This window comes from Podarcis filfolensis (genome assembly GCF_964270895.1).
Source record: "Podarcis filfolensis genome assembly, chromosome: 8".
Taxonomy (NCBI): Eukaryota; Metazoa; Chordata; class Lepidosauria; order Squamata; family Lacertidae; genus Podarcis; species Podarcis filfolensis.
Genome location: NC_139611.1, coordinates 25,011,433 through 25,038,584, shown reverse-complemented (window position 1 = coordinate 25,038,584; position 27,152 = coordinate 25,011,433). Strand labels below are relative to the sequence as shown.

At 48.1% G+C, this 27,152-nt stretch overlaps 1 protein-coding gene across 2 annotated transcripts in view; it reads right to left on the bottom strand.

The window, feature by feature from the left end:
* The window catches only part of LOC310769442 (kazrin-like), a 219,015-nt gene that overhangs the window by 34,666 nt on the left and 157,197 nt on the right, over positions 1–27,152 (bottom strand). For both annotated transcript variants that reach the window (XM_083628825.1, XM_083628824.1), the window contains exon 2: positions 19,282–19,473. In XM_083628825.1, coding sequence (XP_083484951.1) covers positions 19,282–19,473 — 192 coding nt within the window. The remainder of the gene's footprint in view (positions 1–19,281; positions 19,474–27,152) is intronic.

Here is a 27,152-nt window from a genome sequence, read left to right as displayed (position 1 = left end):
ACTGAGATGATCAAGGATCTGGTAACCAAGCCTTACAAAGAACAGGTTGAGGGAGCTGGGTATGTGTATCCTGGAGAAGAGAAGACTGAGAGGTGATATAGGCACCTTCAAATATCCGAAGGGTTGTCACATGGAAGACGGAGCAAGCTTGTATTTTGCTGCTGCAGAGGGAGGACCCAAAACAATGGATTCAAGTTACAAGGAAATTTTGGCTAAAGATGAGGAAGAACTTTCTGATGAGAGCTGTTTGACAGTGGCAAGGACTCCCTCAGAAGGTGGTGGGCTCTCCACTGGAGCTTTTTGAAACACAGGTTGGTTGGCCATCTGTCTGAGGTTCTTTATTGTGAGTCCTGAAACCAACACCCAGGTCCCTCTCCAAGGTGCTGATCCTTGCCTTGTCTTCCTTTCTGCCTGGAATGCTGAGACCACTGACCTCCCCCTTGCTTGGACCATCATGTATTGGCCACTGCAAGAAGAAAATACTGGACTAGTTGGGCCTTTGGTCTGATCCAACAGGCTGCTTCTTAAATTAAGAGTTAGAAGAAAAAGCCTTCATGCATCTGGCAAAACGGACTGTGGCCCATGGAAGTTTTTGCCATAATGGTCTTTAAAGTGCCATTGTCCTCCCCTCCCCCCTTTTGTTGCAAGTAGCATATCTACTCCTAGGACAGGCCAAATTCATGAAATTTCTCAATATGTGTTTCACCTCTTGATGGGGACGGAGTCTTGCTAACCTGTCACAAAAGTTGGTCAAGCTCAAATACAAAAATATACATACATAATACATATACATACACACACATACCGTAAATAGATTAGGTTTCTTTATTTGAAAAAAATCAAGCAATATATATGAGAAAGGTTGTTGATGTGAGCATCCCATGCTCAATCACACCCACACTCTAACAGCATCCATTACCTTATCACTCCGGTGCTTTTATAAAGCTTCAGAACGGAGTTAACAGGAGTTTCAGCTGCCTTCATCTAATTGTATTCATTAGCATGTCTACCTTTCACTTTTTAAGAATGTAAGAATGGGAGTGGAGCAATGAAGAAAGGCTGAAGAAAGGTTGCAGCATTTGGGACTTTGGGGTTTAGAGAAAAGGCAACATGCTAGAAAGAGGAGACATGCTAGAAGTTTATAAAAATTATTCATGGCATGGAGAAAGTGAGAAGGTTTTTCTCCCTCTCTCATAACAGTAGGAGGTCCTCTCCTGGGCCACCATGCCCCAAACTTCTTAGGTTCTTAAGAATCTAAGACATCCCTGCTGGATCAAGCCAAAGCAACCTGTTCTCACAGTGGCCAACTAGATGTCTCTGAGAGGTCAGACAACCTTCCATTTGTGATTCTCAACAATTGGTATACAGAGGCATTCTGCCCCTGACAGTGCAGGCTAGTAGCTAGTAGCCATTGATAGCTCATTTCTCAGGAGCTCATCCAACAGATATGGGACTTGTGGAGTCACACTACGTAGTCCCACCACCTGCCAATGTACACATCAGCCACACACCTGTTCACCTGTTCAGCTGTAATGAGAACGGGCCTTGCATGCTACCGATGAATGTGTATAGAGGTTCTTCACACACCTGGGGATCCTGGCCCTATTAGGAGACTATGTATTTGTATGCAGCTGCCTTGCGTACAAAGTCACCAAACGATGGGTGAAACCTTGACCCAATGCTGAAATATTGTCAGTGGCAAATGGAATTCAACGGCAAATCCTATCCAAGTATCTGATTTTACGTTTGTGCAGCACGGCCACTCTGGTTACAGTCCGAAGAGGCTGGAAGAGTGCTGGTTTCAAATCTCACTTCAGCTACAAACTTAATTACGTGGCTGTCAGGGTTGAGCCAGAGGAAGCAGTCTGACATGAACCAGGGTCACAGAGGGCTGCACCTGGGAGTCAGAGCTAAGAACAAGAATGGGCGAGAAGCCTGGGACCCCGTTGCATCTTAGATACAGAATCACAACACCCCCAAGGGCCTGAGCCATAGCCTGAAAGAAAGATCCAACAGTGCCCAGATCCACAATTCCCACAACACAGGCCACAAACAAGTGCCCCTTGCAAAAACCTCAGACATTTGCCTGCTGAAGGCTCATGGAAGTGAACCACATGATTTCAGGGGCCAGCTTGTCCCAGGACGAAGATGCCTTTCCAACTTCAAATCAGCTATGTCTGGAGCAAAATCTTCAACTCCCATTCTTAGTCAGATACACAACCAGAATACTTTTAGGCTGCTCTGATTTTTCTGGTTCAACCCTTCTCAAGAGACCAAAGACAGGTATCAAAAACAGCTCACCCCCCCCCCCCATGCATCATTCCTTTTAAGAGCAAATCACTGCAATCTAGGACAGAATCTTGCTCATACGGAATGCTACACAGAAAGCTGCCTTATATTGGGGTCAGACCATTAGTGTATCTAGTGCATTACTGCCTACGCTGAGTTGTAGCAGCTCTCCAGGGTTTCTGGCAAGGAGTCTTCCCCAGTCCTAGTTGGAGATGCCAGGACTGAACCCAGGGCCTTCTGCATGCTCTGACACTAAGCTACAGCCCCACCTCCAAAATAGGAAGCTGCTTGATACACTATTAGTTTATCAAACACAGTATTGTCTACATTGATTAGCAATGGCTCTGCAAGGTCTTTTCCAGCCCTACTTGGAGATGCCAGGGATACGGCAGCAGATGCAGGGCTGCCTTTATCTTCCTTTATACATAAAAATGTCATGCTGTCATCATGCTGAAGTTCACGTGGCTGGCAGCAGGTGGCCACACAATTTCCAGTGTGATGACAGAATGGCAAGCAGGCAGGGAGGCAGGCAAGCAAGCAGCAAGGGCAGCAAGCAGTCCAGGCAAGCTGTTTAAAGGGGTGGGTAAGAGGCAACCTCCATTAAATGCAGCTTCAGAAAATTTTAACAGGGGGAAAGTCACTTCAGAGAGCAGTTTGGCAAACCGCTGTCTGAAGCGCCTGCCCCCTGTGTTAAATGTGGCAGCAGCAGGGTTCAATGGAGGGAGGAACTTCAGAGAGAAGTTTGGAGAAATGTTCTCTAACCACCACAGCTTAGTGGCATAGTGTCTGCCTTTCAAGCAGAAGGTCCCAAGTTCACTCCCTGGCATCTCCCACTGGGGCTGGGAGAAACTCCTGCCTGAAATCCTCCCTGGGGCTGATGGGAGTTGTAGTCCAGCAACATTTGGAGGGCATTGATTGAGGAAGGCAGTTCTAGAGCTGCTGGAGAGGGAGAGGAGCCTTGAGGAGCAGCAACCGCAGCAATTTGAACCAAGAAAATCCCAGCCCTCCTCCAAAAAGCAAAAATGGAGACAGCGATTTAATGGAGACGTGGATCTGAAAACAAAGACTGTCCCTATTAAACATGAACAGCTGGAGCATTTCATTTTACAGTCCCTGGTAAGCATTAAATCATGTTCAGAAGAGGCTTCCTTCCTTCACATTCTTCCAGGAGTTGCTGTTCCAGCATTTTAAAAAAATGTTTTTTTTTAGCTACCCGGAGGTATTCTGCACATTGAAAGCACACCACAAGCAACACAGGCGGAAATCGTGACGATGCCCTGTAAAAATGACGCACGGCAGTTATCCATAAATGAAACACCTGATTTTAATTAGCTAATTTAAACTCCAAGAACAATGGTATTGACCTGGGGGAGGGGAATGAAGGAAGGAAAGCAAAGAATGGGGGAAGGAGGTCGAAAATGAAAAAGAGAGAGGCCGATTTACTGGCCTGGGGGCGGTGTGTGTGTGGGGACGATGACAGGCTTTTATGTTCTTTTTGTACCCATGCCTATTTCGTTCCATTATGATGTCATGGGAGGGTGGTAACCTGATGTGACGTCTTCTTATGCAGATAACAACTACAGTGGTACCTCGGGTTACATACGCTTCAGGTTATAGGCTCTGCTAACCCAGAAATAGTACCTTGGATTAAGAACTTTGCTTCAGGATGAGAACAGAAATTGTGCTCCGGCGGCGCGGCGGCAGCAGGAGGCCCCATTAGCTAAAGTGGTGCTTCAGCTTAAGAACGGACCTCTGGAACGAATTAAGTACTTAACCCAAGGTACCACTGTATTTGTAGAAACAGAAGGAGAACCCTCACCATTCTCTCCTAAGAAGACTCCTGCCGAATCTGGCAAATCCAGCATCCTATTGTCACAATGGACACCCAGCACCTCTTGTAAACACAAGCAGTAAAAAGAAGCATGTATGCTTGCATATTGCATTCCATGCTCCGACGGCTTCCAGACTGGACTACTGCAATGCACTCTATGTGGGGCTGCCCTTGAAGTTAAGACCATAAGAACAGCCCATTTGGTCTAGTTCCCAACTAGAGGCCTCAATGAGAAGCCCCAAATCAGGACCTGAGTGCAACAGCACTCTCTCCCCGCTTGTGATTCCCATCAGGTGACATTCAGGAGCGGAGGCAGTGCATAGCCACCATAGTTAGTAGCCACGGGCAACGTTGTCATCTGATACTTTGTCTAACCCTCTTTTACAACCATCCAAATGGGTGGCCACCTACAGTTTAACTATGCTCTGTCTGAAGAAGTATATCTTTTATCTGTCCTGAACATTCTAGCATTCAGCTTCACTGGACGTCCGTGAGTTCTCATGACTTGGAAAAATTCAAATTGCCCCAAATGCGCCAGCCAGATTACTGGTAGAGTTTAGATTTCATATGAACCCTGCTTTAAAATAGCAGCAGCAGTTGCCAGTTTCTTTCCGGGTCCCATTCAAGAAGCTCACGTTAGCATTTAAATCCTTTAAAGCAACTTAGGCCCCGGATATAGGCAAATACTGCCTCTTTCCCTATAGACATCTTAGGTGTTAAGACAGGCAGATGTGGCCCTCTTGATAATTCTGACACCCTTGGAAGATTGGCATGTGGTGGCCCAGGAGAGGTAAAGGTAAAGGACCCTTGGACGGTTAAAGTCCAGTCAAAGGCGACTAGGGGGTTGCGGCGCTCATCTCGCTTTCAGGCCAAGAGAGCTGGAAATTGTCCACAGACAGCTTTCCGGGTCATGTGGCCAGCATGACTAAACCACTTTTGGCACAATGGGACACTGTGATGGAAGCCAGAGTGTACAGAAATGCCGTTGACCTTCCTGCCACAGCGGTACCTATTTATCTACTTGCACTGGAGTGCTTTCAAATTGCTAGGTTGGCAGGAGCTGGGATAGAGCAATGGGAGCTCACCCTATTGTGCGGATTCAAACTACTGACCTTCTGATTGGCAAGTCCAAGATGACAGCACCACACACATCCTTCCCTTTAGCAGGCCCCAGAGGACCTCACAGAGGCATGTCTGGTATTCTTTCACACCTCTTTATCCTGGTTTTTTTTTTTTTAGGACCCACCCTGTTCTTTTAATTGTAAACTGTTGTAACTGTATTTAATACTGTTAACTGGTTTTAATATTGTTTTAACCCACCCTGGGAAGAATGGGCCAGAAATTCCTACAATAGCAACCGTAATATCCCCCCTGCCCAGTTGTGGTGAAATGTGCAAAGGAGAACCCAGTAGATGCAGGGAGAGGGTTCTGCAGAAATGACCCTTAATTTTCTCTATAGGAAGTAAAGGGTAAAGGGACCCCGACCATTAGGTCCAGTTGTGGATGACTCTGGGGTTGCGGCGCTCATCTCGCTTTACTTGCCGAGGGAGTCAGCGTATAGCTTCCGGGTCATGTGGCCAGCATGACTAAGCCGCTTCTGGTGAACCAGAGCAGCGCACGGAAACACCATTTACCTTCCCGCTGGAGCGGTACCTATTTATCTACTTGCACTTCGTACTTTTGAACTGCTAGGTTGGCAGGAGTTGAGACCGAGGAACGGGAGCTCACTCCATTGCGGGGATTCGAACTGCCGACCTTCTGATCAGCAAGCCCTAGGCTCTGTGGTTTAACCCACAGTGCCACCCACGTCCCTCTCTATAGGAACATTGACACATAATGGAAGTTGCGGTTCTAGAGACAGCATCTTAAGTACACACATTCACTGCATTCTGACTTTGCTCTCAAAAATCCTTCTACTGGAAATAAGCAACACAACACAACAGTTCTCTCACCCCGCTCCTGCCCCCTTTTCCTTGTGTTGTCATGCAGAAATACTTTAATCTGATAGAACCATTCAGAAACAAATTTCTTATGCAAATTAACCGAGAACAAGAAGGATCAAACTTGTTAGCTGAGAGGAGTGGAGTGCCAGAGGGCCATGAACCCCAAACAAATCTGTAATGCGCCTTAAAATTATCCACTTCACACAACCTGCTAAACAGCCTGTCAAAAGGCTCTGCTGAGATCTGCTTAGCAATTTAGATCCTGCCTGGATGCAGTGGAGGGGTAGCTTAGCCTGGAATCCTCTTTAACTCAGTTAAATGCTAGCATCTCAACCTATCATCCTTAAGGCAGAAAGGGAAAGTGTGGGGGGGTGGGTGGGAATGAAGCACAGTAGCATGAAAAGCTAATTATAATAATAATAAGGAAAAAAATCTACGTGCACAACATGACAAAACCTGCGCTTGCAGCAAGCATACAAACCTTGCCAACTTGCAACTTCCCTCCCCTTTTCATATAAATGTAGCTTTATTGATTTCTAATATAGAACAACAATTACAAAAAAGGGAAAAATATACAAAAACGAAACCCCAACTTACACCCCCTCCCTGGTGGATCAGTCTACTCAGTGCTATTATTCTAGAAAAAGAGGTGCCAGAACTCACCATTAACACCTCCCTTGTTCTCTGAGAGGTGCCTGAACGGAACTCAGTTCTGTAAATTTAATGTTTCAGACTCTTGCAAGGTTAGTAAAAGGTAAAGGGACCCCTGACCATTAGGTCCAGTCGTGGCCGACTCTGGGGTTGCGGTGCTCATCTCGCTTTATTGGCCAAGGGAGCCTGCGTACAGCTTCCGGGTCATGTGGCCAGCATGACTGAGCCCCTTCTGGTGAACCAGAGCAGCGCACAGAAACACTGTTTACCTTCCCACCGGAGCAGTACCTATTTATCTACTTGCACTTTGAGGTGCTTTCGAACTGCTAGGTTGGCAGGAGCAGGGACCGAGCAACGGGAGCTCACCCCGTCGCGGGGATTCGAACCGCCAACCTTCTGATCGGCAAGTCCTAGGCTCTGTGGTTTAACCCACAGCGCCACCCGCATCCCTTATTCAATAGGTATGAATATCCAATTATAAATCAAGATCCGTTTCTTAATCTTGGAAACTTGCAGCTTTCAACAGAAGCCAGAGACTGCGCAACACGGGTTTAGTGGTGCTTCCCTCTTCGTGCCCGCAACTTGATCCCGTGCTCAGATCTATTAGCCAAACCCGAGGGACAGGAGAGCATGCAAGGGCACCGCCAGTTGCCATGTCCCTCAAGGTAATCCCCTTGAGGTTCCGAGGTCCGAGGAGCCTTTGTGGACCTCTAAAAACCCCACGCCGCTTGAGATTCCCGCAGGGCTATCTCGCGCTTCTTTCCAATGGCCGCGGCTCGCCGGAAGTTGAAATTCGCCCTGCCCCCAGGATGCGCACCACACCCCCAGGACACGTGGCAGCCCCGTCCCCGCCTGCTCTCCGCCCCCCGGTGCTGGATCATGAAGCTCTGCCACTGCAAGCAAGAGGCATTTTCAGGGTTGAAGAACATATTCTAGCCAGGCAAGAACACTCAAGGAGGATGCAACTCAGGGCCAGTGAGCGGTATGGTTGGGGAAGACTAGAAGATCACACCTGGGCCCCAGGCCTGATGTTCCCCATATACTAATCTGGGAGCAAATCACATTGAATTCAATTAACATACTCCCTTGCAGTTGTGCTTAGATGCATGTATCAATATTATGATGGACTATTTCTTTAGGAAATATATATATATAAAATAATAAATTGTCCAGTAGCACCTTAGAGATCAACTAAGATTGTTCTTGGTATAAGCTTTGCATGCAGCAATTTATTTATTTTTATATATATTTTGACTGTGTCAGACCAACACGGCTACCTACCTGAATCTATTTCTTGACAGTCTACCTTTCCATCTATCATTGCAGATCTGTGTTATGCCCCTTGCAGTCAGTGCACTCTTGGCAACTGCAATACGATTGCATGTTCCTTACCTCTAGGACGGTGTTTCCCAAACTTGGGTCCTAAGCTGCTTTTGGACTACAATTCCCATCATCCCTGGTTACTGGTCTTGCTGGCTAGGGATGATGGGGTGTTGTAGTCCAAAAACAGCTGGAGACCCAAGTTTGGAAAACCCTGATCTAGAGGGATCTGATCATGCTCCCTCTCTTCCTTCTTGTGCTAGACCTAAAGATCTAGTTGGAAAAGAGGCATGCCAATATTAAACCAAATCAGAATCGAATCAAAAGTGGGAGAAACAATGGCTGTAAACTTTACCTTGGCGCAGGAGGTTTTGTACCCCCTTCCACACATTCCTCTCTGCTGTCCGAGTAGACAAGGAGGATGGGGCCAGAGAGGGGTGTGGCCTGGGGGGGGTGAGAGTTCTGAGGGCTAGAGAGAGAGAGAGAGAGAGAGAGGGCCAGAGGGCCACATTTAAGTCCTGACCTGGAGGTTCCCAATTGCCGATTCAGAAGGAACACCTGACAGGTCATATGTAAGATCTTTAGCAAGCCCATGGGTGGGGGAATGAAAGGAAAGGTTTGGAGGCTGGTGGGGAATTGGGAAATGAGTAGGAGCCCACAACATCCCCAGCAACAGGCTCTGGGTTCCAGTCTGGCTTCAAATCAGATGGAGCTGTTCTTCTCCCCATTTTGGAAAACAGTTCCATTTGCCAAGCCCAACTACAAACAGGACTGGAGGCGGTTTTGTAAGAGAGGGTGTGTGTGTGTGCATCCTAGTGAGGGAGTCAAGATGAACTTCCTCCTATATGAATGAGGCCTGCAGCCTATTTTTCAAAAATGTGTTTGTGCGATCCCACTAGAGGTTTCTTCTGCTTCTTTTTTTTTTAAGGGACTGCAACCCCCCCACTCCACTCTAAGCCATCAAAAACAGCAATTCCCTTACCAATCAATAAGTAATTTATGACTAATACCTGTCTGCTATTTTTAATAGACTAATATTTCAAGCCTATGCAACAATATCAGACCATTTCCCCCTGACCTAGACATGTTTATGCGAGCAGAGGGACTGCATGCCCCAAATGTCCCGGATCGTTATTTGCTACGTGTATTGCAATCAAATTGTTGCCATGATTTCTGTTGCAGCTGACAGGACCCTAATGATCATCCTTCAAGAGGGAAGTCCCCAATGATCATCACTGGGGTGAGTGTGCCAGCAGCTCAGGGGTGAGAGAGCATCCCTGCTGCCTGGGGAGTGGTCCTAACACTTCATCAGTTCCATTGCACAGAAAGGCTATTGCCTATATTCAACTGTATTTATTTATTTAAAGCATTTTCTTTATGCCATGCTCTTTAACTGGAATGGCTCCCGGGGTGGCTTAGAAAGATCAGTAGTTAAAGAGAGGCTTAACACATGAAAGACAGGACACGAAAGGAAACAGGAAGGAGGAGGGAGGAGGAAAAGTAAAAAAAAGAAACCTCAGTTCTTAACGTTTCCAAGTTCTTACAAACACTAGCTGGGATGGAAACAGTTCAAGGAGACTCTCAGCAGAGTTGACGGAGCTGCCCTGCTTCCCTATTCTCCATCAGCTGCAGATTCATGAAGTGGAAACTGATGTCCTATAGCCCACAAAGAACTGTGCATCCTCAACTAGGCCAGATGCCTGTGCCAGGAGCTGGTCAAGCTACAACCAGGTGCCTATAGCTCCATACATACTTCCAGCTCCATTACCATTCTTGCTCATTCATTTTGGCTCAGGACCATACAGCTGGAAGAGCCTCACACAATGAAATAAACTATGAAGGTGACAGTAAAACCGATGGAAAGGTGACAAAATCTCCCCAGGTGTTTGCAAGCAAAGCAGTCTAAGACACAGTTGGGGAACCTCAGGCTGTATAAACCCTCCAAGGCTCTCTATCCAGGTCTTAAGACTCTTTCCAGGCCACACCTCCTCTTCCCAGGCCACGCCCCTTACTGGCCACACCCTTCCCAAGTGCTTTAAACCAACCAGGATGTTTCCTTCAACATTAATAATAATAATAATAATAATAATAATAATAATAATAATAATAATATAATTTTTTATTTATATCCCGCCCTACCCAGCCGAACCCGGGCTCAGAGCGGCTAACAACAGTAAAATAATACAGCATTCTAAAATCAATTCATTATAAAATCAGTTCAAATCAAATTGATGGCAACCATTGGGCTAGAGTTCTGTGAAGAATTACCAAAGGAGGGGGTCAGGCTGTGCCTTGGCCAAAGGCTTGGGGGAACAGCTCTGTCTTGCAGGCCCTGCGGAAACATGTCAAGTCCTGCAGGGCCCTAGTCTCTTGTGACAGAGCATTCCACCAGATCGGACCCATGGCCAAAAAAGCCCTGGCTCTAGTTGAGGCCAGCCTAACCTCTCTGTGGCCTGGGACCTCCAAGATGTATTATTTGAAGACCGTAAGGTCCTCCGTGGGACATACCAAGAGAGGTGGTCCTGTAGGTACGAGGGTCCTAGGCTATATAGGGCTTTAAAGGTTAAAACCAGCACCTTTGCTTGGATAGATGATGGAGAGAGAGGCATGGGTGCAGAAACTCTGCTTTTTTCAGAGCCGCAGAAGCACTACTAAACTGCCTCTACTGCCTGTAAAACATCACACCTGCCTTCACCTTAAATGTCATACTATTTCAGCCAATGTAGGGGTCCTTCTAGGAGTTAATTTATGAGTCCAGGATCTATCTCCCATCCAGAAATTTGACTTGAGATAGACACAGCATTTACACACAGCTGTAGTTGATTTAATTTATTAAGATATTGGTTCCGTTCAAATTAATGGACACGTTTTATAGAGTGAGTTCTCACCAAGAGTTCCATCTGAAATAAATGGCTAATTACTTGGATTCAGACAAAGTGCTCATCCCTAATATATAATAAGGGGACCCATAGATAAAGCACCATTAGTCCTCATTTTTCACTTCTGAGGGAAAGAATCATTGAAATTAATATAGTCTGCGCTTTCTCTCTCTCTCTAACAAAAGACGAGTCTCCTCCTTCTCTTCAAAAAGTGATTAGTACTAAAGTATGAGAGAGAGATTTATTAGCCATCGGAGAACTTCATTCCAAATAGGATTAATAAGAAAATTAATAGAAATGGCTACAAACATTACGCACAGTTGAACAATTACCACTATAGATGAATAGTGGCTGCTAAGAAAGCATCCGGGAACAGAAGAACCAAGGAAGAGGAGCCCTGCTGAACCAAAGCAAACACCGTCTAGTCATAGAATCACAGAGCTGAAGTTTTGGAAGGGACTCCCTCCGAGTCATCTAGGCCAACCTCCTGCCAGGCGCGCCAACTCCAGGGGGCTGGGGTGTCTTCAGCCCCCTTGAAATCCCTGGACAACTGGCTGGACCCTCTCAATGTTGAGGGGCTGGAGTAAGCTCCTGACGGTTGGCTTTCCCAACCGTTGACCTCTTCCATCATGCGTGTGACGTGTGTGTTGGCGCAACCCTCTGATAAGCACCAGTGTCAGATGGGAAGATGCACTGTGCTCATCAGCAGGGGCGCACCAATGTGCCGGACCTTTGGTGCTCTGGCGCAACCCTGCTGGTGAGCCCATTGCTTCTTCCCATCTGGCGCTGATACTCTGGGCTAGTTAGGAGGGTCTAGCACTCTGGTGCGACCCTCTGTTGAACACAGGAAGGCTGCTGGGCTCATAACCTGCCCTCTGGCGAGCCCAGTGCACTGGTGTCACATGTGTGCGTTGTCACACATGTGACTTCACACATGAGATGAGCCCTCCCCCCCATGTTGGGAACAACTCAGCACCTCTGCTTCCTGTAGTGCAAGAATCACAGCTAAAGCATTGCTCCAACCAACACCAACACCTTCTGACATAAGTCCATTCCACTGCCCCACAGCTCTTACCACCAGAAAGTTCCCCCATCCTGTTGATTGCCTTGGCCAACCAGGTGCATCTTGGGAAGCCCACAGCGCAGGATGTGAAGGCAGTGCCCCTCTCCCCCAGCAGCATGGTGACATTGCCTCCTCTGACCACTTGGAGACCAGGATGGTCACTAAAGGAAAAGGCTGTAGCTAAGCAGTAGATCGCAGGGACATGGGTGGCACTGTGGGTTAAATCACAGAGCCTAGGACTTGCTGATCAGAAAGTCGGAGGTTCGAATCCCCACGACGGGGTGAGCTCCCATTGCTCAGTCTCTGCTCCTGCCAACCTAGCAGTTCAAAAGCACGTCAAAGTGCAAGTAGATAAATAGGTACCACTCCGGTGGGAAGGTAAATGGCGTTTCTGTGCGCAGCTCTGGTTCGCCAGAAGCAGCTTAGTCATGCTGGCCACATGACCTGGAAGCTGTATGCCGGCTCCCTCAGTCAGTAAAGCAAGATGAGTGCCGCAACCCCAGAGTCGGCCACGACTGGACCTAATGGTCAGGGGTCCCTTTATCTTTACCTTTAAGCAGTAGATCGCAGTGGCAAAAGGCCCTAGGTTCATTCCCTGGATGTGAGGCTGGGAATGCCCCGCATCCGAAACCCAGGAGCGTTACTGCAAGTCAGTGTAGAGTCTATACTGAGATAAACGGACCAACACTCTGGCTTGGTGCAAAACTACTTCCCATGTCCAGCTCCCAGCCACTCCAGCTCAGCCAAGGGCCTCAGGGGGCAGGGCTTAGACTGGGGTATAGTCACCTATGGTCCTGGCCTGGCGTTGTTCCCCAGCACATTTGTCCAGCTGCTCTTTCGACCTGCTGATCCAGGTTCCTTTCTCTTGCAAAAGGTGACTCCCTTCTCCCTTCCGTGACCCAAAGGCGTGTGTTTTTGAGACAGCGGAGTCAGTTCAGCAAGAGGCCAAACCTGTTCTTTTAGCCTCCCTTGGGTGAGCTGAATAAATAGCTGCGTTTGCTGCATTGCCAGAGTCCCTGCATTGTCCAGATGTCCATGCTGCATAAGAAGATTTAGAGTACAGGAAGCTGACTTAGTCAATCTACTGGTGCATCTAGTAGCTTATTACTGTCCTCACCAGGGTTGGGGAACATCAGGCACAGAGGGCAGATGCAGCCCCCTAGGTCTCTTGACCTGGTCCTTGGGACCTTCCACAGGCCCTGCCCTCTTTCCCCAGGTGCCGACTCTCAGCAGTCCTGCTTTGCGCCCTGATTGGGTGTTTTTGACTGTATGGAATGGGTCCTTGAGGATGCAGTATCCACAAAAGAGTAGTAGCGGTTGAAATGGATGGAATATGCTGAATTGGAAAGTTTAACTAGTAAAAATAGAGAACGAGATGAGACGGCCTTTAAGGAAGGTTGGAAAATGTAGATTATTTTTTTAAAAAAATATTGCAAACATATTAAAACGCTGGCAGGTTTAGAGTAAGGTCAGCAATAAAAGTCATTCTGAGAATAAGGAGAAGGAAGGAAGGCATAAGTCAATTATAATATGCAGCAGCAATAGATAATTTGAGGAAGCCATGGAAGGCTGGAAGGGAAGTCAGCTATCAAGGGAACGTATATTGGAAAGTGTTTACCAATTGTATTTTATTTTTGGAAAATTTGTAAGTAAATAAAAAATGGAATGTGTCCTTGAACTCTGATGATGCCTCTTTGCATGAACTCCCATGCAGAACTGGAATTTACATTCATGGCTCTGCCCATTTTTGCCTTTGCCCTGCCCCTGGGCAGGTTCCCCAGCCCTGGCAATGGATCTCCAGGGTTTCAGGCAGGAGACATTCCCTTTTGCTTGCAAAAACGAAGGGAGATTCTAGTCCTCATGGTTCTGAATAAAGGGCTGATTTAAGGAGGAATGCAGGAAGTGGCCTTGTACCAAGACACACCTTTGGTCTACCTAGCTCAGTATTACCTACACTGACTGGCAGCAGTTCTCCAGGATTTTAGGTAGGGATCTCTCCCAGTCCTACTTGGAGATGCAGGGGACTGAACCTGGGACCTTCCGCATGCAAGGTAGATGCCCTGCCACTGGGCTATGGTCCTGCCCCATTATAGCTCAAGACTCTTAATCTCAGGGTCATGAGTTCGAGCCCCACATTGGAATACATGGCTATTGGGGTCCCAACTTTACAATTCTATGATCCTATCCTTCCAGAAGGGATGCAGGTGGCGCAGAAGGTTGAACCACAGAGCCTAGGACTTGCCGATCAGAAGGTCGTCGCTTTGAATCCCCGTGACGGGGTGAGCCCCCTTTGCTTAGTCCCTGCTCCTGCCAACCTAGCAGTTCGAAAGCACGTCAAAGTGCAAGTAGATAAATAGGTACCACTCTGGCGGGAAGGTAAACGGCGTTTCCATGCGCTGCTCTGGTTCGCCAGAAGCGGCTTAGTCATGCTGGCCACATGACCTAGAAGCTTACGCCAGCTCCCTTGGCCAATAAAGCGAGATGAGCACATCAACCCCAGAGTCGGCTACGACTGGACCTAACGGTCAGGGGTCCCTTTACCTTTTATCCTTCCAGAATTAGTCTAATCCCCCGTTTAACACCATCTAAATCATTGTGACCTGATCCAGAATCCCACCAGCTCCTGAGATTCATCTGACCAGCCTATTTTGCATCTCGACATAATAATTTTCACCCAAGTTGTCTGCGCCAGGCAATCTCCTCCACTCTTTTCCTGCGTTTGGAAAAGTGTTCATTTCCGCGGCACGAGAAAGGAGGGTGGTAGGCGGCTTATCGTAGCATTTGCACTACAATAAACAGCCGATCAAAAACCTTCCCTGGCAATGCATTTCCATGCATCTCAGAGGCGGCCCGATTAATCCCTGTTCTGCATTCAGGCTACGATAAGGTAAGCCCCTCTTCAGCAGATCGCTGGGATTTTAAAGGGCTCAAGGAACAAGGCATCTCAGCAATTTTTGCAGATTTGGAAGCAGCGAACTGGAAGGGGGGGGGGTAATTAATCAAAGGGAGCAGAGCGCAGGAGTCTTCCCTCTCCAAATAAGAATTAACATCTGTTACTAAAATTGCGGCTGTTGCTGAGTCTGTGTCGGGAGTAGAGAGCTGTGTAAAGCAAAGCGCTACTGGAGCCCGTCAAGCATAGCCAAACATACACCCACATTCAGCAGGAGAACAGTTCAGGTGGCCGTCAAGCTCTTGCTGCGCTCTGTTCGTGTGGCAACATGCAGACTCTCCTCAGCTTAAGAACAAAACAACAACAACAACAACAAAAGAGCCTGGCTGCTGCATCAGGCCATAGGCCCATCAAGTCCGGCATTCTGCCCTCAGAGTGGCCAGCTAGACACCTGAGAGAAGTCTGTAAGCAGGACCTGAGTGTAACAGCAGCTCTCCCCTCCTGCAGTTTCCAGCCGCTGCTTTTCAGAAGCATGGACTGCCCCCAACCATGAAGGGAAAACGTAGGGGTGATGTCAGAGACTGGGCAAGAAGGAGGAATGGTGGAGACCACCTCCCCATCCTGACCCTTCCAGGGAAGAGGAAGACAGTATAGATTTACAACAGTGGATTGAGGGAGGTCGCAGCTCAGAGGCAGATGAGGGGAAAAGCTGGGAAATCGTGGGAGAGCCAGAGTAACATGTTGTCATTAGAAAGCATCCCAGACCTCCATCTCCCAGAACCCGGCGAGCCTTAAAAGTAGGAGAGCAAAGAACTCGAAGAGAGAGGGTATGTAGCAGCACCTGAAGAGGAGGTGATGATGATGAATGAGGAAGTGGGAGAGACGGAAGGGTGGAGATTCACTTGAGACAACACCCTTATCCAAGATGTTGGGTTCTATAGCTTCTCTCTGTAAAGACTGAAATAAAAAGGGATTGTAATATACTTTTCCTTATCTTTATACTTTCCTGGGCAACCAGCTGGGAGCTGCTGACAGCATCCTGACAGGCTAGTAGCTACTGGTAACCTAATCCTCTGCAAATTTGTTTAACCTGAATCCCAAAAAGACAAAGGGGTATATGTCCTGTGTTCTCTATTTACTAAGGGTGAGGGTGGGAACGAAGGGCGCATGACGGCCTCTGCGAGCTGCTTTGCAAGGGTCATTCCAGCCTCACAAAGCGGCTCAGGGCTGGTGACGCTGGGCTGGCAAACAGTGGGCTCCTTTCACCCTCTGCACCCTGCCCACCCGCACCATGAAAGCACGCTCTGCCACTGCTATTTACCCAAGGGCAGATCAGGTTTAAGGTGCTGGTTTTAACCTTTAAAGCCCTATACGGCCTAGGACCCTCGTACCTACGGGACCGCCTCTCTCGGTATGTCCCACGGAGGACCTTACGGTCTTCAAACAAAAACATCTTGGAGGTCCCGGGCCACAGGGAGGTTAGGCTGGCCTCAACCAGAGCCAGGGCTTTTTCGGCCGTGGCCCTGATCTGGTGGAAAACTCTGTCACAAGAGACTAGGGCCCTGTGGGACTTGACATCTTTCCGCAGGGCCTGCAAGATGGAGCTGTTCCACCAGGCCTTTGGCCAAGGCACAGTCTGACTCCCTCTCCCCTCCTGTAATCCTCATAGAACTCTAGTCCAATGGTTGCCATTAATTCGATTCTGAATTGATTTTAGAATGTATTTTAAGTAATTGACTGTGATTTTATGTAAATTGTGCTATTTTTACTGTTGTTAGCCGCTCTGAGCCCGGCTTTGGCTAGGGAGGGGGGGATATAAATAAAATATTATTATTATTATTAGCTTTGGGAAAGGCAGCCTTAATCTCGGAGCACCACAATCTGAATCCTTCTGAGTCTCCCCTCCCCACGCCAGCTACAAGAAAGGAGATTCCAAATAAAACATCAGGAAGAACTTTCCTACAGGAAGAGCTGTTTGACAGAGGGATGGGATCCCACCAAGAGGGGGTGGACTCCCCTTCTATGGAGGTTTTTAAGCAGAGGTTGTTTGGCCATCTGTCATGGATGATCTAGCTGAGACTGCTGCATTGCAGGGGGTTAGACTGGATGACCCTCAGATCCCCTTCCAACTCTACAATTCTATGATTCTATATGGTCCAACTAGCTCAGTATTGTCCACACTGACCGGCAAAGACGCTCCCAGGTTTTAAGAGAGAGGTCAAATTGGAGATGCCAAGGATTGAACTGGCAACTCTCTGTGCTCAGAGTGGAGGAGGGACAGAACAGTCCATAGTTGAAAGCAGACTCACATTCCCCCCCCCTTTCCCCCCCGCACTGGACCTCAGAAACTAGGCTGGGCAGAGCAGCAGACTCACATTCTGAGAAATTGAGGCAGAATGAAGACAGATAAGAATTTAACAAGTGGTGTCTTACCATACTGTGCATTTAACAAAAAAGAAAGAGAAGGTCAGGTTCAACCTCCAGCATCTCTACAGCTAAAAGAATCAGGGAGCAAGTGGCCTGAAAGCCTCTCCTCTGTCTGAGACTAAAGAGCTGCTGCCAGTCGACCCTACTAAGTAGCCCCTAGATCAGGGCTCAGCAAACTTTTTCAGCAGGGGGCCGGTCCGCTGTCCCACAGACCTTGTGGGGGGCCAGACTATATTTTGGAAAAAAATATGAACAAATTCCTATGCACCACAAATAACCCAGAGATGCATTTTAAATAAAAGCACACGTTCTACTCATGTAAAAACACACTGACTCCCGGACCGTCTGTGGGCCAGATTTAGAAGGCGATTGGGCCAGATCCGGCCCCCAGGCCTTAGTTTGCCTACCCATGCTCTACAGGCCTTGGAAGCTGCCTCCTTACCACTGATTTTCATTGCATTTCTCCTCTGCTCTCGCTTTCTCCTGCTTGCTAAACAGACTGTGCTTTTATCATGTTTGAGTCTAACGTCTTTTGATGGCATTTCTCCGCAACCTTTGGAAAGGTACCAGAAGAGAGGAACCCACATGTGGTGTGTTGTGCAGCTTGGAGTTTATATTTAGAGTCTCTCGGTGCCCAGCATGAACCGCTGGAAGTCGCTTTCCTCTGCAGGTAATTTGGATAGATGGGAGCAATCAGGACTGGCGGTTTAGCGTAGCTATGAAATGCCGCATCCACGCTGAGCTTCTAGTACATTAGCAGAGAGAACTCCCTCTCCTTTTGCACCAGCAGGGCCATGCAGAACTCTGCATATGAACACCAGAGTCCTGCTGGATCAGAGCGTAAGGTCCATCTAGCCCACAGGTGCTTATGGGAAGCCCCTAATATGGGGGTCTCCACAAGGTGGTGACCTTGGGTGCCATGATGCCCTTGAGGTCTTCTCCTGGCACTCACGGAGTTTCTGAGCTGCCCCACGAGATAGTGAAGGTGGTTAGCTTTGCAGCCCTAGAAAAGGACATAGAGTTGAAGGAAGAGGTTAATAGAGGGGCACTCTTTCCCACGTCCTCCTTCAGCTCTGTGTGCTCAGATGAATTCGACTGGATCTGACCACATCAGGCAGGGATCTCTAAAAATACCTACCGGGGAGCCCGATTCCCTTCCTCTGCGAAACTTCCAACAGTGAATGAATAGCACCCGTCCTGGCCTCCCAGTTGTGCCAACGAAAAGAACTTGTGTGTATGTGTTTGAGGTCCGGAAGGTGTGTAAAAAAGGTTTATATGTTTGGAGACCAATTCTGCCCTGCCCCGTAATGTTTCCCGTGGTGAAGGGACAGCCTTTTCCCCACTGCTGAAAGAATCCCTTTTTGTGGGACATGGGAATAGAAGGATGGGGGGTGGGAAAAGGTTGGCTCTGGGCTTTGGGGGACGACTGAGCTATTTCCCCATTTTGTAGCACCTTTGCATGGTTCCCAGGTTAGATCAGCAACCTTTCGTCCTGACTGCCGTTTCCCATTCCCATTCTTTATTTTGCCTTCACTGGCCTAACCCTCACCTGCCAACGCTCGGTTGCACCCAGCCAAGAGTTAATCCACTGAAGCTTGTGGGCCTAAGTCAGCTGCATCTGTTAATTTCAGTGGGCCTGCTCTGAGTAAGGATTAGAAAGTGGCTGCCATTTAACAGCCCAGAGGTCGTCCATGTGAGCTTTCTTTCATGACATCACATTAGAGTAGCATCAGTACATTATTGTGGTCGAGGGTGCATGGAATCTGCAACACAGCCAAAGGGATGAAACAGGGCCCAAATGAGGCCGAGGGCCCAAACGTTACAGAACAGAAAATTACAGAACTGTAGAGTGGGAAGGGAATGAAATGTGTGCTGCTCAAAGCTCACAAATGAGGCAAGTAGCTTGGGCTTAGAGAGGCGGGGCGAACGGAGCGAATGATGCACATTTCATGTCATGACAATATACAGAAGGGAAGTCCAGGTCTTACCTTGGAGGGCTTCTTTGGCTCTAGCAAGCTCCTGCTCTTTCTGCGCCAGCTGGACCTTGAGCTCGGTGGCCGAGAGGATCTCCGTCGACTTGCCGCCGTGGGTCTCCTCCAGGTCTTTCGTTAGCATTTCCTTCATCTGCCGGAGCAAGTGAACCTCCTCTTGAAGCTGGGACACCTCTTCCCGGAGAAGCACTGCGAGGAAAGAGGAACACAATGTCAGGAAGTGAGGGGCTGGCCGCCTCCTTCAGCTCAGGAAGATCTCCAGGGAATCTTGAGGGTTAGCGTCACAGGATCCCAAGTGCCGTTGCAGTTCTGCTGTTGCTGTTTTAAGGAACCACGGCCAACAGCACCAGCTCTGTGGTGTAATATAAAACACTGCAGAGATGAGGAAACCTGTGGCCTTCGAGATGCTGCTGGGACTACAAATCCCATAGGCCATGCCCATGGGATTTGGAGCTCAGCAATGTCTGAGAGCATCAGAGTTCCTATCTGTGGAGCAGAGGTTAGAACAGTGCTTCCCAAACGTGGGTCTCTAGCTGGCTTTGGACTAAAATTCCCATCATCCCTGACCACTGGTCTTGGTAGCTAAGGATGATGGGAGTTGTAGTCCCAAAACAGCTAGAGATCCAAGTTTGGAAAACACTGGGTTAGAGTGTCAGACAAGGGCCAGGGGAACCTGGGTTCAAATCCCTACTCTGGGTGACCTTGAGGCAGTCACAAACTCCCAGCCTGGCACAAGGTTGTTGTGAAGGGAAAATGGAGGTGGACCACATACAAGGCTGTGAGCCCATTGGAGGGAACGGGATTAAAAATAAAACTGCCAATCTTTATACAGATCCATTGTGTGACCACGCTTGAGATGCATTCTGTACAGTTCTGGTTGCTGCATCCTCTGAAGGATATTGTCCAGGACAGGGCAAGCAATGTTACCAAGGTGTGCAGCTGGGATGGGCAGAGAGAATGAATTGGATCTCCCCTCCTCCTGAACAGGTTAGCACAACCACCTTTATTCTGAATGAATGAACAGCCCCTCAACACCACAGTGGGGCCGATTTACTTTTATTATGTATTTTTAAGCTGTGCTTCAGCTGAAAAAAGGACAGCTTACATAGGAGCCAACTCCTGGGGGCTGAGGTCCATCCCCCCCAACTCCAATAAAATATTTGAGGGGGCTGCCCCCGCAAGTTGATGGGCATTGTCATTCAAATGGTGTGCATGGGCTACATCATGTGATCACATCTGCAGGGCGGAGCTTACCTGCCCCCCATTTTATTCAAGTTGACACCCTTGGCAGCTTCCCTAAGTTGGTTTCAGAAGCACAACACAGAAGGAAAGGAAGTTGGGAAGGATGAGGTCTGCAAAATATGGGCAGTATCTTTCTGCTGCGGGCAGGTTATTGGGTTGTGACCTGAGCCACAATCTTCCTCCTTGCCAAACCTGTATTTCCCCTCATTCAAAGCCCTTTATTCTAAGCCAAACTTTTCACTACGTTCTTTGGCAACAGGACAGTGGGAGGGCACGGTTTTGGGAACAACAGCCTGCCCTTCCCAATGGGGACACAAAAGAATGAATAGAACCCGGGTGGTGCAAAAACAAGGTAATTCAGAAGCAAAATGGAGAGGGGTGGGGAAAAGGGTGGTTGCTTTGAGCAGGGTTAATATTATGTTTTTCAAAGCCAAGCCACATAACCTCAATACTTGTGAGAGCCGGGCAAAGGGAGGAAGGCTGTGAAGCCCTTTGGCTCCGGTGGGAAAAGGGAGAGCCACACAAAAGGTTTCATCTTAATTGGGGGTTTTTGCAAGCCTGATCTGGAACCAAAGGGCAGCCCCATGCCAACCTTGGTAGGCGGACAGAAAGAACAGAAGATTCTTTCTGTGTGCCTCCTTCTCCAGCTGGCACGGGAAACAGAGGGCACCTGGTCAAATGTGCAAGGCACTGGATATTCTGTGAGGGCATGCGACAAACACCAGCATCTCCCCAGGGAAATCTTTCTGGTCACCTCAACTCAAAAAGGATGTCGTAGGCTTGGGAAAGTTTCAGCAAAAGGCACCAAAATGAGCAAGGGGATAGGGCGACTCCCCTGTGGGTAAATGTTTGGGACTTTTTAGTTCAGAGAAAAGGCAAGTAAAAGGGGACATGATAGAAGTTTATAATACTATACAGGCCATGGAAAAAGCAGACAGAGAAAAGCTTTTCTCTTTCATAAGATTAGAACAGCAATGGTTATTCCAGTAGTGATGTATGGAAGTGAGAGCTGGACCATCAAGAAGGCTGATCGCCGAAGAATTGATGCTTTTGAATTATGGTGCTGGAGGAGACTCTTGAGAGTCCCATGGACTGCAAGCAGATCAAACGTATCCATTCTTAAGGAAATCAGCCCTGAGTGCTCACTGGAAGGACAGATCGTGAAGCTGAGGCTCCAATACTTTGGCCACCTCATGAGAAGAGAAGACTCCCTGGAAAAGACCCTGATGTTGGGAAAGATTGAGGGCACAAGGAGAAGGGGACGACAGAGGACGAGATGGTTGGACAGTGTTCTCGAAGCTACCAGCATGAGTTTGACCAAACTGTAGGAGGCAGTGGAACACAGGAGTGCCTGGCATGCTCTGGTCCATGGGGTCACGAAGAGTCGGACACGACTAAACGACTAAACAACAACAACAATAACCACCACCACCAAAGTGATACTATTGTTGCTGAACATTTAAGTGCTGTTCAATATACCCCTTCCTATTGCCATCATTTTCCTAATTTTTGTTTTGCTCTCACCAGCCCTTTCCCTCACTGCCGGTTGTGGACAGTGAAAGCACAGAAGGAAAGTGAGCTTGGTAGCATGAAGTACAGCAGGCATAGGCAAACTTGGCCCTCCAGATGTTTTGGGACTACAACTCCCATCATCCCTATCTAACAGGACCAGTGGTCAGGGATGATGGGAGTTGTAGTCCCAAAACATCTGGAGGGCCGGGTTTGCCTGTGCCTGAAGTACAGCATCAAAACACTGTGCATATATTCACAATGAATATATACATCTAACTAGAGGTATGCAATTGTGTTTACAGTACAGTGGTACCTCAGGTTAAGTACTTAATTCATTCCAGAGGTCCATTCTTAACCTGAAGCTGTTCTTAACCTGAAGCACCACTTTAGCTAATGGGGCCTCCTGCAGCCGCCACACTGCCGGAGCACGATTTCTGTTCTCATCCTGAAGCAAAGTTCTTAACCTGAGGTACTATTTCTGGGTTAGCGGAGTCTGTAACCTGAAGCGTATGTAACCTAAAGCATATGTAACCTGAGGTACTGCTGTATATATATCCCTGAAATATGCTCACACGAAGCGAGGTGTGCAGTTTTAGCTCAGCCCTCGCCCAACACAGCATGCGGCATCCAGCAGTTCCACCCCAAGGCAAGAGCGCTGCTTTTTGAGGAGAAGAAAGAAAAGGCCTACATTCTCCCCCCCCCAGGGACTTCCTGACATGCATCCCGCCCTCGTTCCAACCCGCATTCCACTTGGCAAGCTCCACCAACCTTCCCAAACGGCAAGTGCGAGCCAAGAATTTGCTGAGGAAACGACTCTCCGGTTGTCAGCCAAGATACAGAACTCCCTTTTATCATGTGCAACAACCAGCAGAACCTCACAAGACATCCCCCCCTCCACAACCATGAGCTAGAATTTCACAAAACATCCACAGGCTCACATTTGCTCCACATCAACCAAGGCGGGGCTGGGGAAACGGTCCTCAAGATGAAGTTGAATTCTGAACTCCCATCAGCTCCAGCCAGCATAGCCAACGCTGGGAGTTCTTACAGTCCAGGATGGCAAGGGGTTACTAATTCTGCAGCAGGGTCCCACTCTCCAGCACCCTGGAGCTGCCCAATCAGCATGAAGGAGCTTTTAAGCCACTCAGAAGCAGTCTTCTCATCCTTTGTGCTGGTTGGAGCCAATCAGAGTGAAAGGAGGTGAGTCGGCCACTGAGGATTGGCTCCTGGGGTCACTCTGGAGAAGGTGGGTGGGTGGAACACTGAGGAGGAAGAGTTCTTTGCTATTATTATTAGTTTTTATTGATTTAATTTGTATACCACCCTTCATCCGAAGATGCCAGGGCGGATCACAACATAAAAAGGCAAAACTAGAACACAAAATACACAATAGAACAAAAACAAACCAAGGCTGCATCTTCAATCCCCATAAGGGGCAGCTGCATATTCCTGCATTGCAGGGGGTGGACTAGATGCCTCTTGGGGTCCCTCCCAACTCTATGATTCCAAGGAATGGGGATCCGCAGCTAAAGGCTTGTTGGCAAGGAACTGCCAGCCAGCCTACTGATGCATTTGGCATCCCCAACAATACAATGAGGCAGGGATGGCCTGCAATGACACTTCCCCAGGTGTGAATCATTCCACATGTCAGGTAAGCTGTTCGCCCACTGTATGGGTGCAGGGCAATAATTGGGACCATTACTGGTTTTGCCTGGCTGAATAGCACCTTTGAACTGTGATAATAATAGTTGCCTGCCGAGGAGACCCATAGGTGCTGGTCTGAAGGAAGAGCAGGATCTAGTGGATAATATTAAAGCCACCTTGCTGCTTCATGTTCCCAGGCCCTGTGTAAGCATCTCCCCTTGCCTACCTGGGTCTGTCTCCTCCTCCTCACCTCCCTCCCACCCTTGGGATTAAGCTGATTTTATCCCAGAAAAATACTGGGCTTCCACTTCCCTTGCAGCGATCAACATTTAATGACTGGCCCTTCCCCTTCCAAAGTTGGAGTGTTTGTGAAGATCCCAGGATATCACCACACAGACATGGCAAGGTGTGTTTAGCAGTGGGGAAGAAGCAGCTGGCTATCTCTTTAAGCTACTTAACAGTGAAAGGCTGTGGGCGCAGAAGTAATTTAGTCATACAGGAGACAAGGGAATGTGGGGCAGACACTGCTTAGGGTCAGAAAAGGGGGTGGTCAGTATGACTTCCAGGTTGTCTACCCTGCAAACATGTGACACAACCAAAGTGGGAGAATCAAGCGCTTAAAACCTCAAGGATAAAATCTGACACCTGCCTGTTTTCCACTGCATCAGAGGGTTGTTTCCAAAATTAGTCCTACTGAGAGCACTGAAATTAATTTTAATGGGTCTACTCTGGGTAGAGCATAGTTGGCTGCAACCCAGCATGTGGCCCCTGGCAATCGGTTCAAAGGCAGGTGCGTTTTTTCTGGCTATGCCTGCGAGAGGATGGCAGTGCGGGGTGGGTCCCCCTCTCCTGGCACAGAGTGCCACTTTGGCACAGCTTTGCTTAGCATGTTTTCCCCGGCTGTAATTAGACAGTGGCGAGATTAAAGGATCTGCTTTCATTTGATGCCGAGGGGGAGGCCAGGTCAGAAGATGGATTAGAGATTTCATTTCTTACAGTTTGCTGTTCTCGCTCGCTTTTTATTATTATGATTCCAAGTCCTCAAGGGGGTTTATAGGGATGAGTTCTTAAAAGCCCACGGGGACTCCACGCCTGCTTAATAGGCACGTAAATCCCATTGATTTCAGAAGGTGCCTGAGCAGTACCTTGAACTGCCAGCTGGAAGCAAGAGGATGACGCTATGCGCTTTGCTTCTAGGGTATCTCAGGCTTTGTTGGTGGTGGTATTACAGATCTCCAGGCCTCTCTATCTGGTCCTGTAAACTCTCTGCAGCCACAATCCTTTCACCAGGCCTGTTTTGCACCTTCCTTGTGCCTTTTTGCCAATGGGATGTGCCCTCAGACTCTGATAACAACTATTGCCTGTGGTTTGAGTATGGAAAGAAGCCTGCTGAGCAAGGATAAAATTCGCATTTGTTTCTCTGGCCCCACTCAAATTGGCCCTCAAATGCTCCCCACTCCTAGGGGAGAGTCCCAGGGGCCATAGAGAGAGGACTGGGGGCCATATTTTGACTCACAACATGTGTTTCTCCAACTGTAGCTTAATAGTTCTAGAAAACAACTCTCCGGTGCTTTGAAACCTCATGATTTCAAAACCAGTTTTGGCCACCCTATCCCTCTTTTCTTTTCTTTTCTTGGCTGCAGAAATGCTGGGCCTGATTCACAAAGAAGGTTTCATGCAGAAGCTGTGCTGAGAGGAACGATAGTTGGGAAAGTACCCCACGGCGAGGATACTTCCACCCTTGAATTTTGGCACCGGATCCATTGCCTTTTCCAATTCCCTCAGGCGGCATCCGTTAAGACGGCATTCTTTGTGGCTTAAGAGTAAACCACATTGGTTACCCAAAAGCTTTCAACAGAGGGCATTACGATTTCAAGATATGGTGGAGTTCCCGTCACGGCAAATAACTTCTGCTGTTAAGGCTGAGCCGAGTGGTTTTGAGGGAACTTCTTTGAGCTGAAAGCCTGTTTGTCCTCCCTGACCTATATGCTGTCGGCTATTTGTCATCCTGGGGGCGGATGTGCTTTTTCCTGGTCATTCTGAGCACCGGAAGGAGGGCAGGAAGCGACGCTGAGCTGGTGACGACACAACACAGCCAATGAGGTAGGGCTTACCAGGTGATATCTGACGTCAAATCGAGAGTGAGGGTGGCGGCTCCTGCCCTCCCTTTGGTGACTTGTGGGTGGATAAACATACATTGTGTGGGATGTGTGGTACCCAGCACCACAAGTAAGCTCTAGCAAGTGGGTCAAACCTCAAAGGGCAACCGTGAAACCTCCCAAATTCTTCCCAGTGCTGCATCCTGTAAACAGAGTGGCAATCTGTGGGTCACCATTTAGAATTGCATCCTTAGGCTCAATTCCCCCCCCCCCCAAGTGAGGGATGATGATTAAGGACTCAGCTATATTAGTAAAAATAATAACAATAAAGGTGTTTTAAATGGGTTATATGGGTTCTCGAAGCTACAAACATGAGTTTGACCAAGCTGCGGGAGGCCGTGAAAGACAGGAGTGCCTGGCGTGCTCTGGTCCATGGGGTCACGAAGAGTCGGGCACAACTAAACGACTAAACAACAACAAAATGGGTTATAACACTGTGACACCATATGGAGCTTTAGAGTTCTGTCTCTGGGCAACGTGATTTCCCTTTATGAGGTTCCCTGAAACATTTTTTTTTTATGTGTCCAGATCCAGCTTAAGTTATGCTAATATTACTTAAGTTTTTAGCCAACTCTTCCTCTCAGGAATTCAGGTGTACCTAGTTCCCACCATCACCACATCCTTACAAAAACCCTGTGAGGTAAATCAGCTGAAACACAGGACTGAGCCTCTCTGCCTGGTATAATCTGACCATTCTGACCAGTTTACAACACTGGCTCATGTAGGGCTCACTTCCAAAGTTAGAATCTTTTAAAAAATGACATTGTATTATTATTTTTTAACAAAACCACTGCCCCCTGTGCACACAAACCCAGCACGCTTGCTATAAATCCACACACTTGCATATTATTAATTGCTGCCAAGAGCCCCAACACCTCCCCCCTTCCCCTAATATACGTGAATTTGATTTGAAACAAGCGACGCAGCTATAAAGAATGAACAGTAGCTTCATTTTAAAGAATACAGCACGGCCCAGCTTTCAGGCTCACAGGGCGGAGTGAAATGCCCCATGGCTGCGAGTGATTGTGGACTTAAAAGAATGAGAAATTAAAGGGTTGTGGAATACAAGAACTCTGGCGCTAAAATTAGATTTTTCACTTCCCCTGGCTAAAGTATTCCCCAGGACCACATGCTAGAAGCTGAGCAGGAAGGCATTTGCTCTGCAGAAAATCTACATGGCTTTCCCCTGGCATTAACCCTGTAATTATGGTTGTCAATTGTGTGCAGACGCCTCTCAGTACTGGAAAACCCATTTAACAAACTTAGGCCACAATCCTACACCTGAGCAGGGGGGTGGCAAACGAAATATTT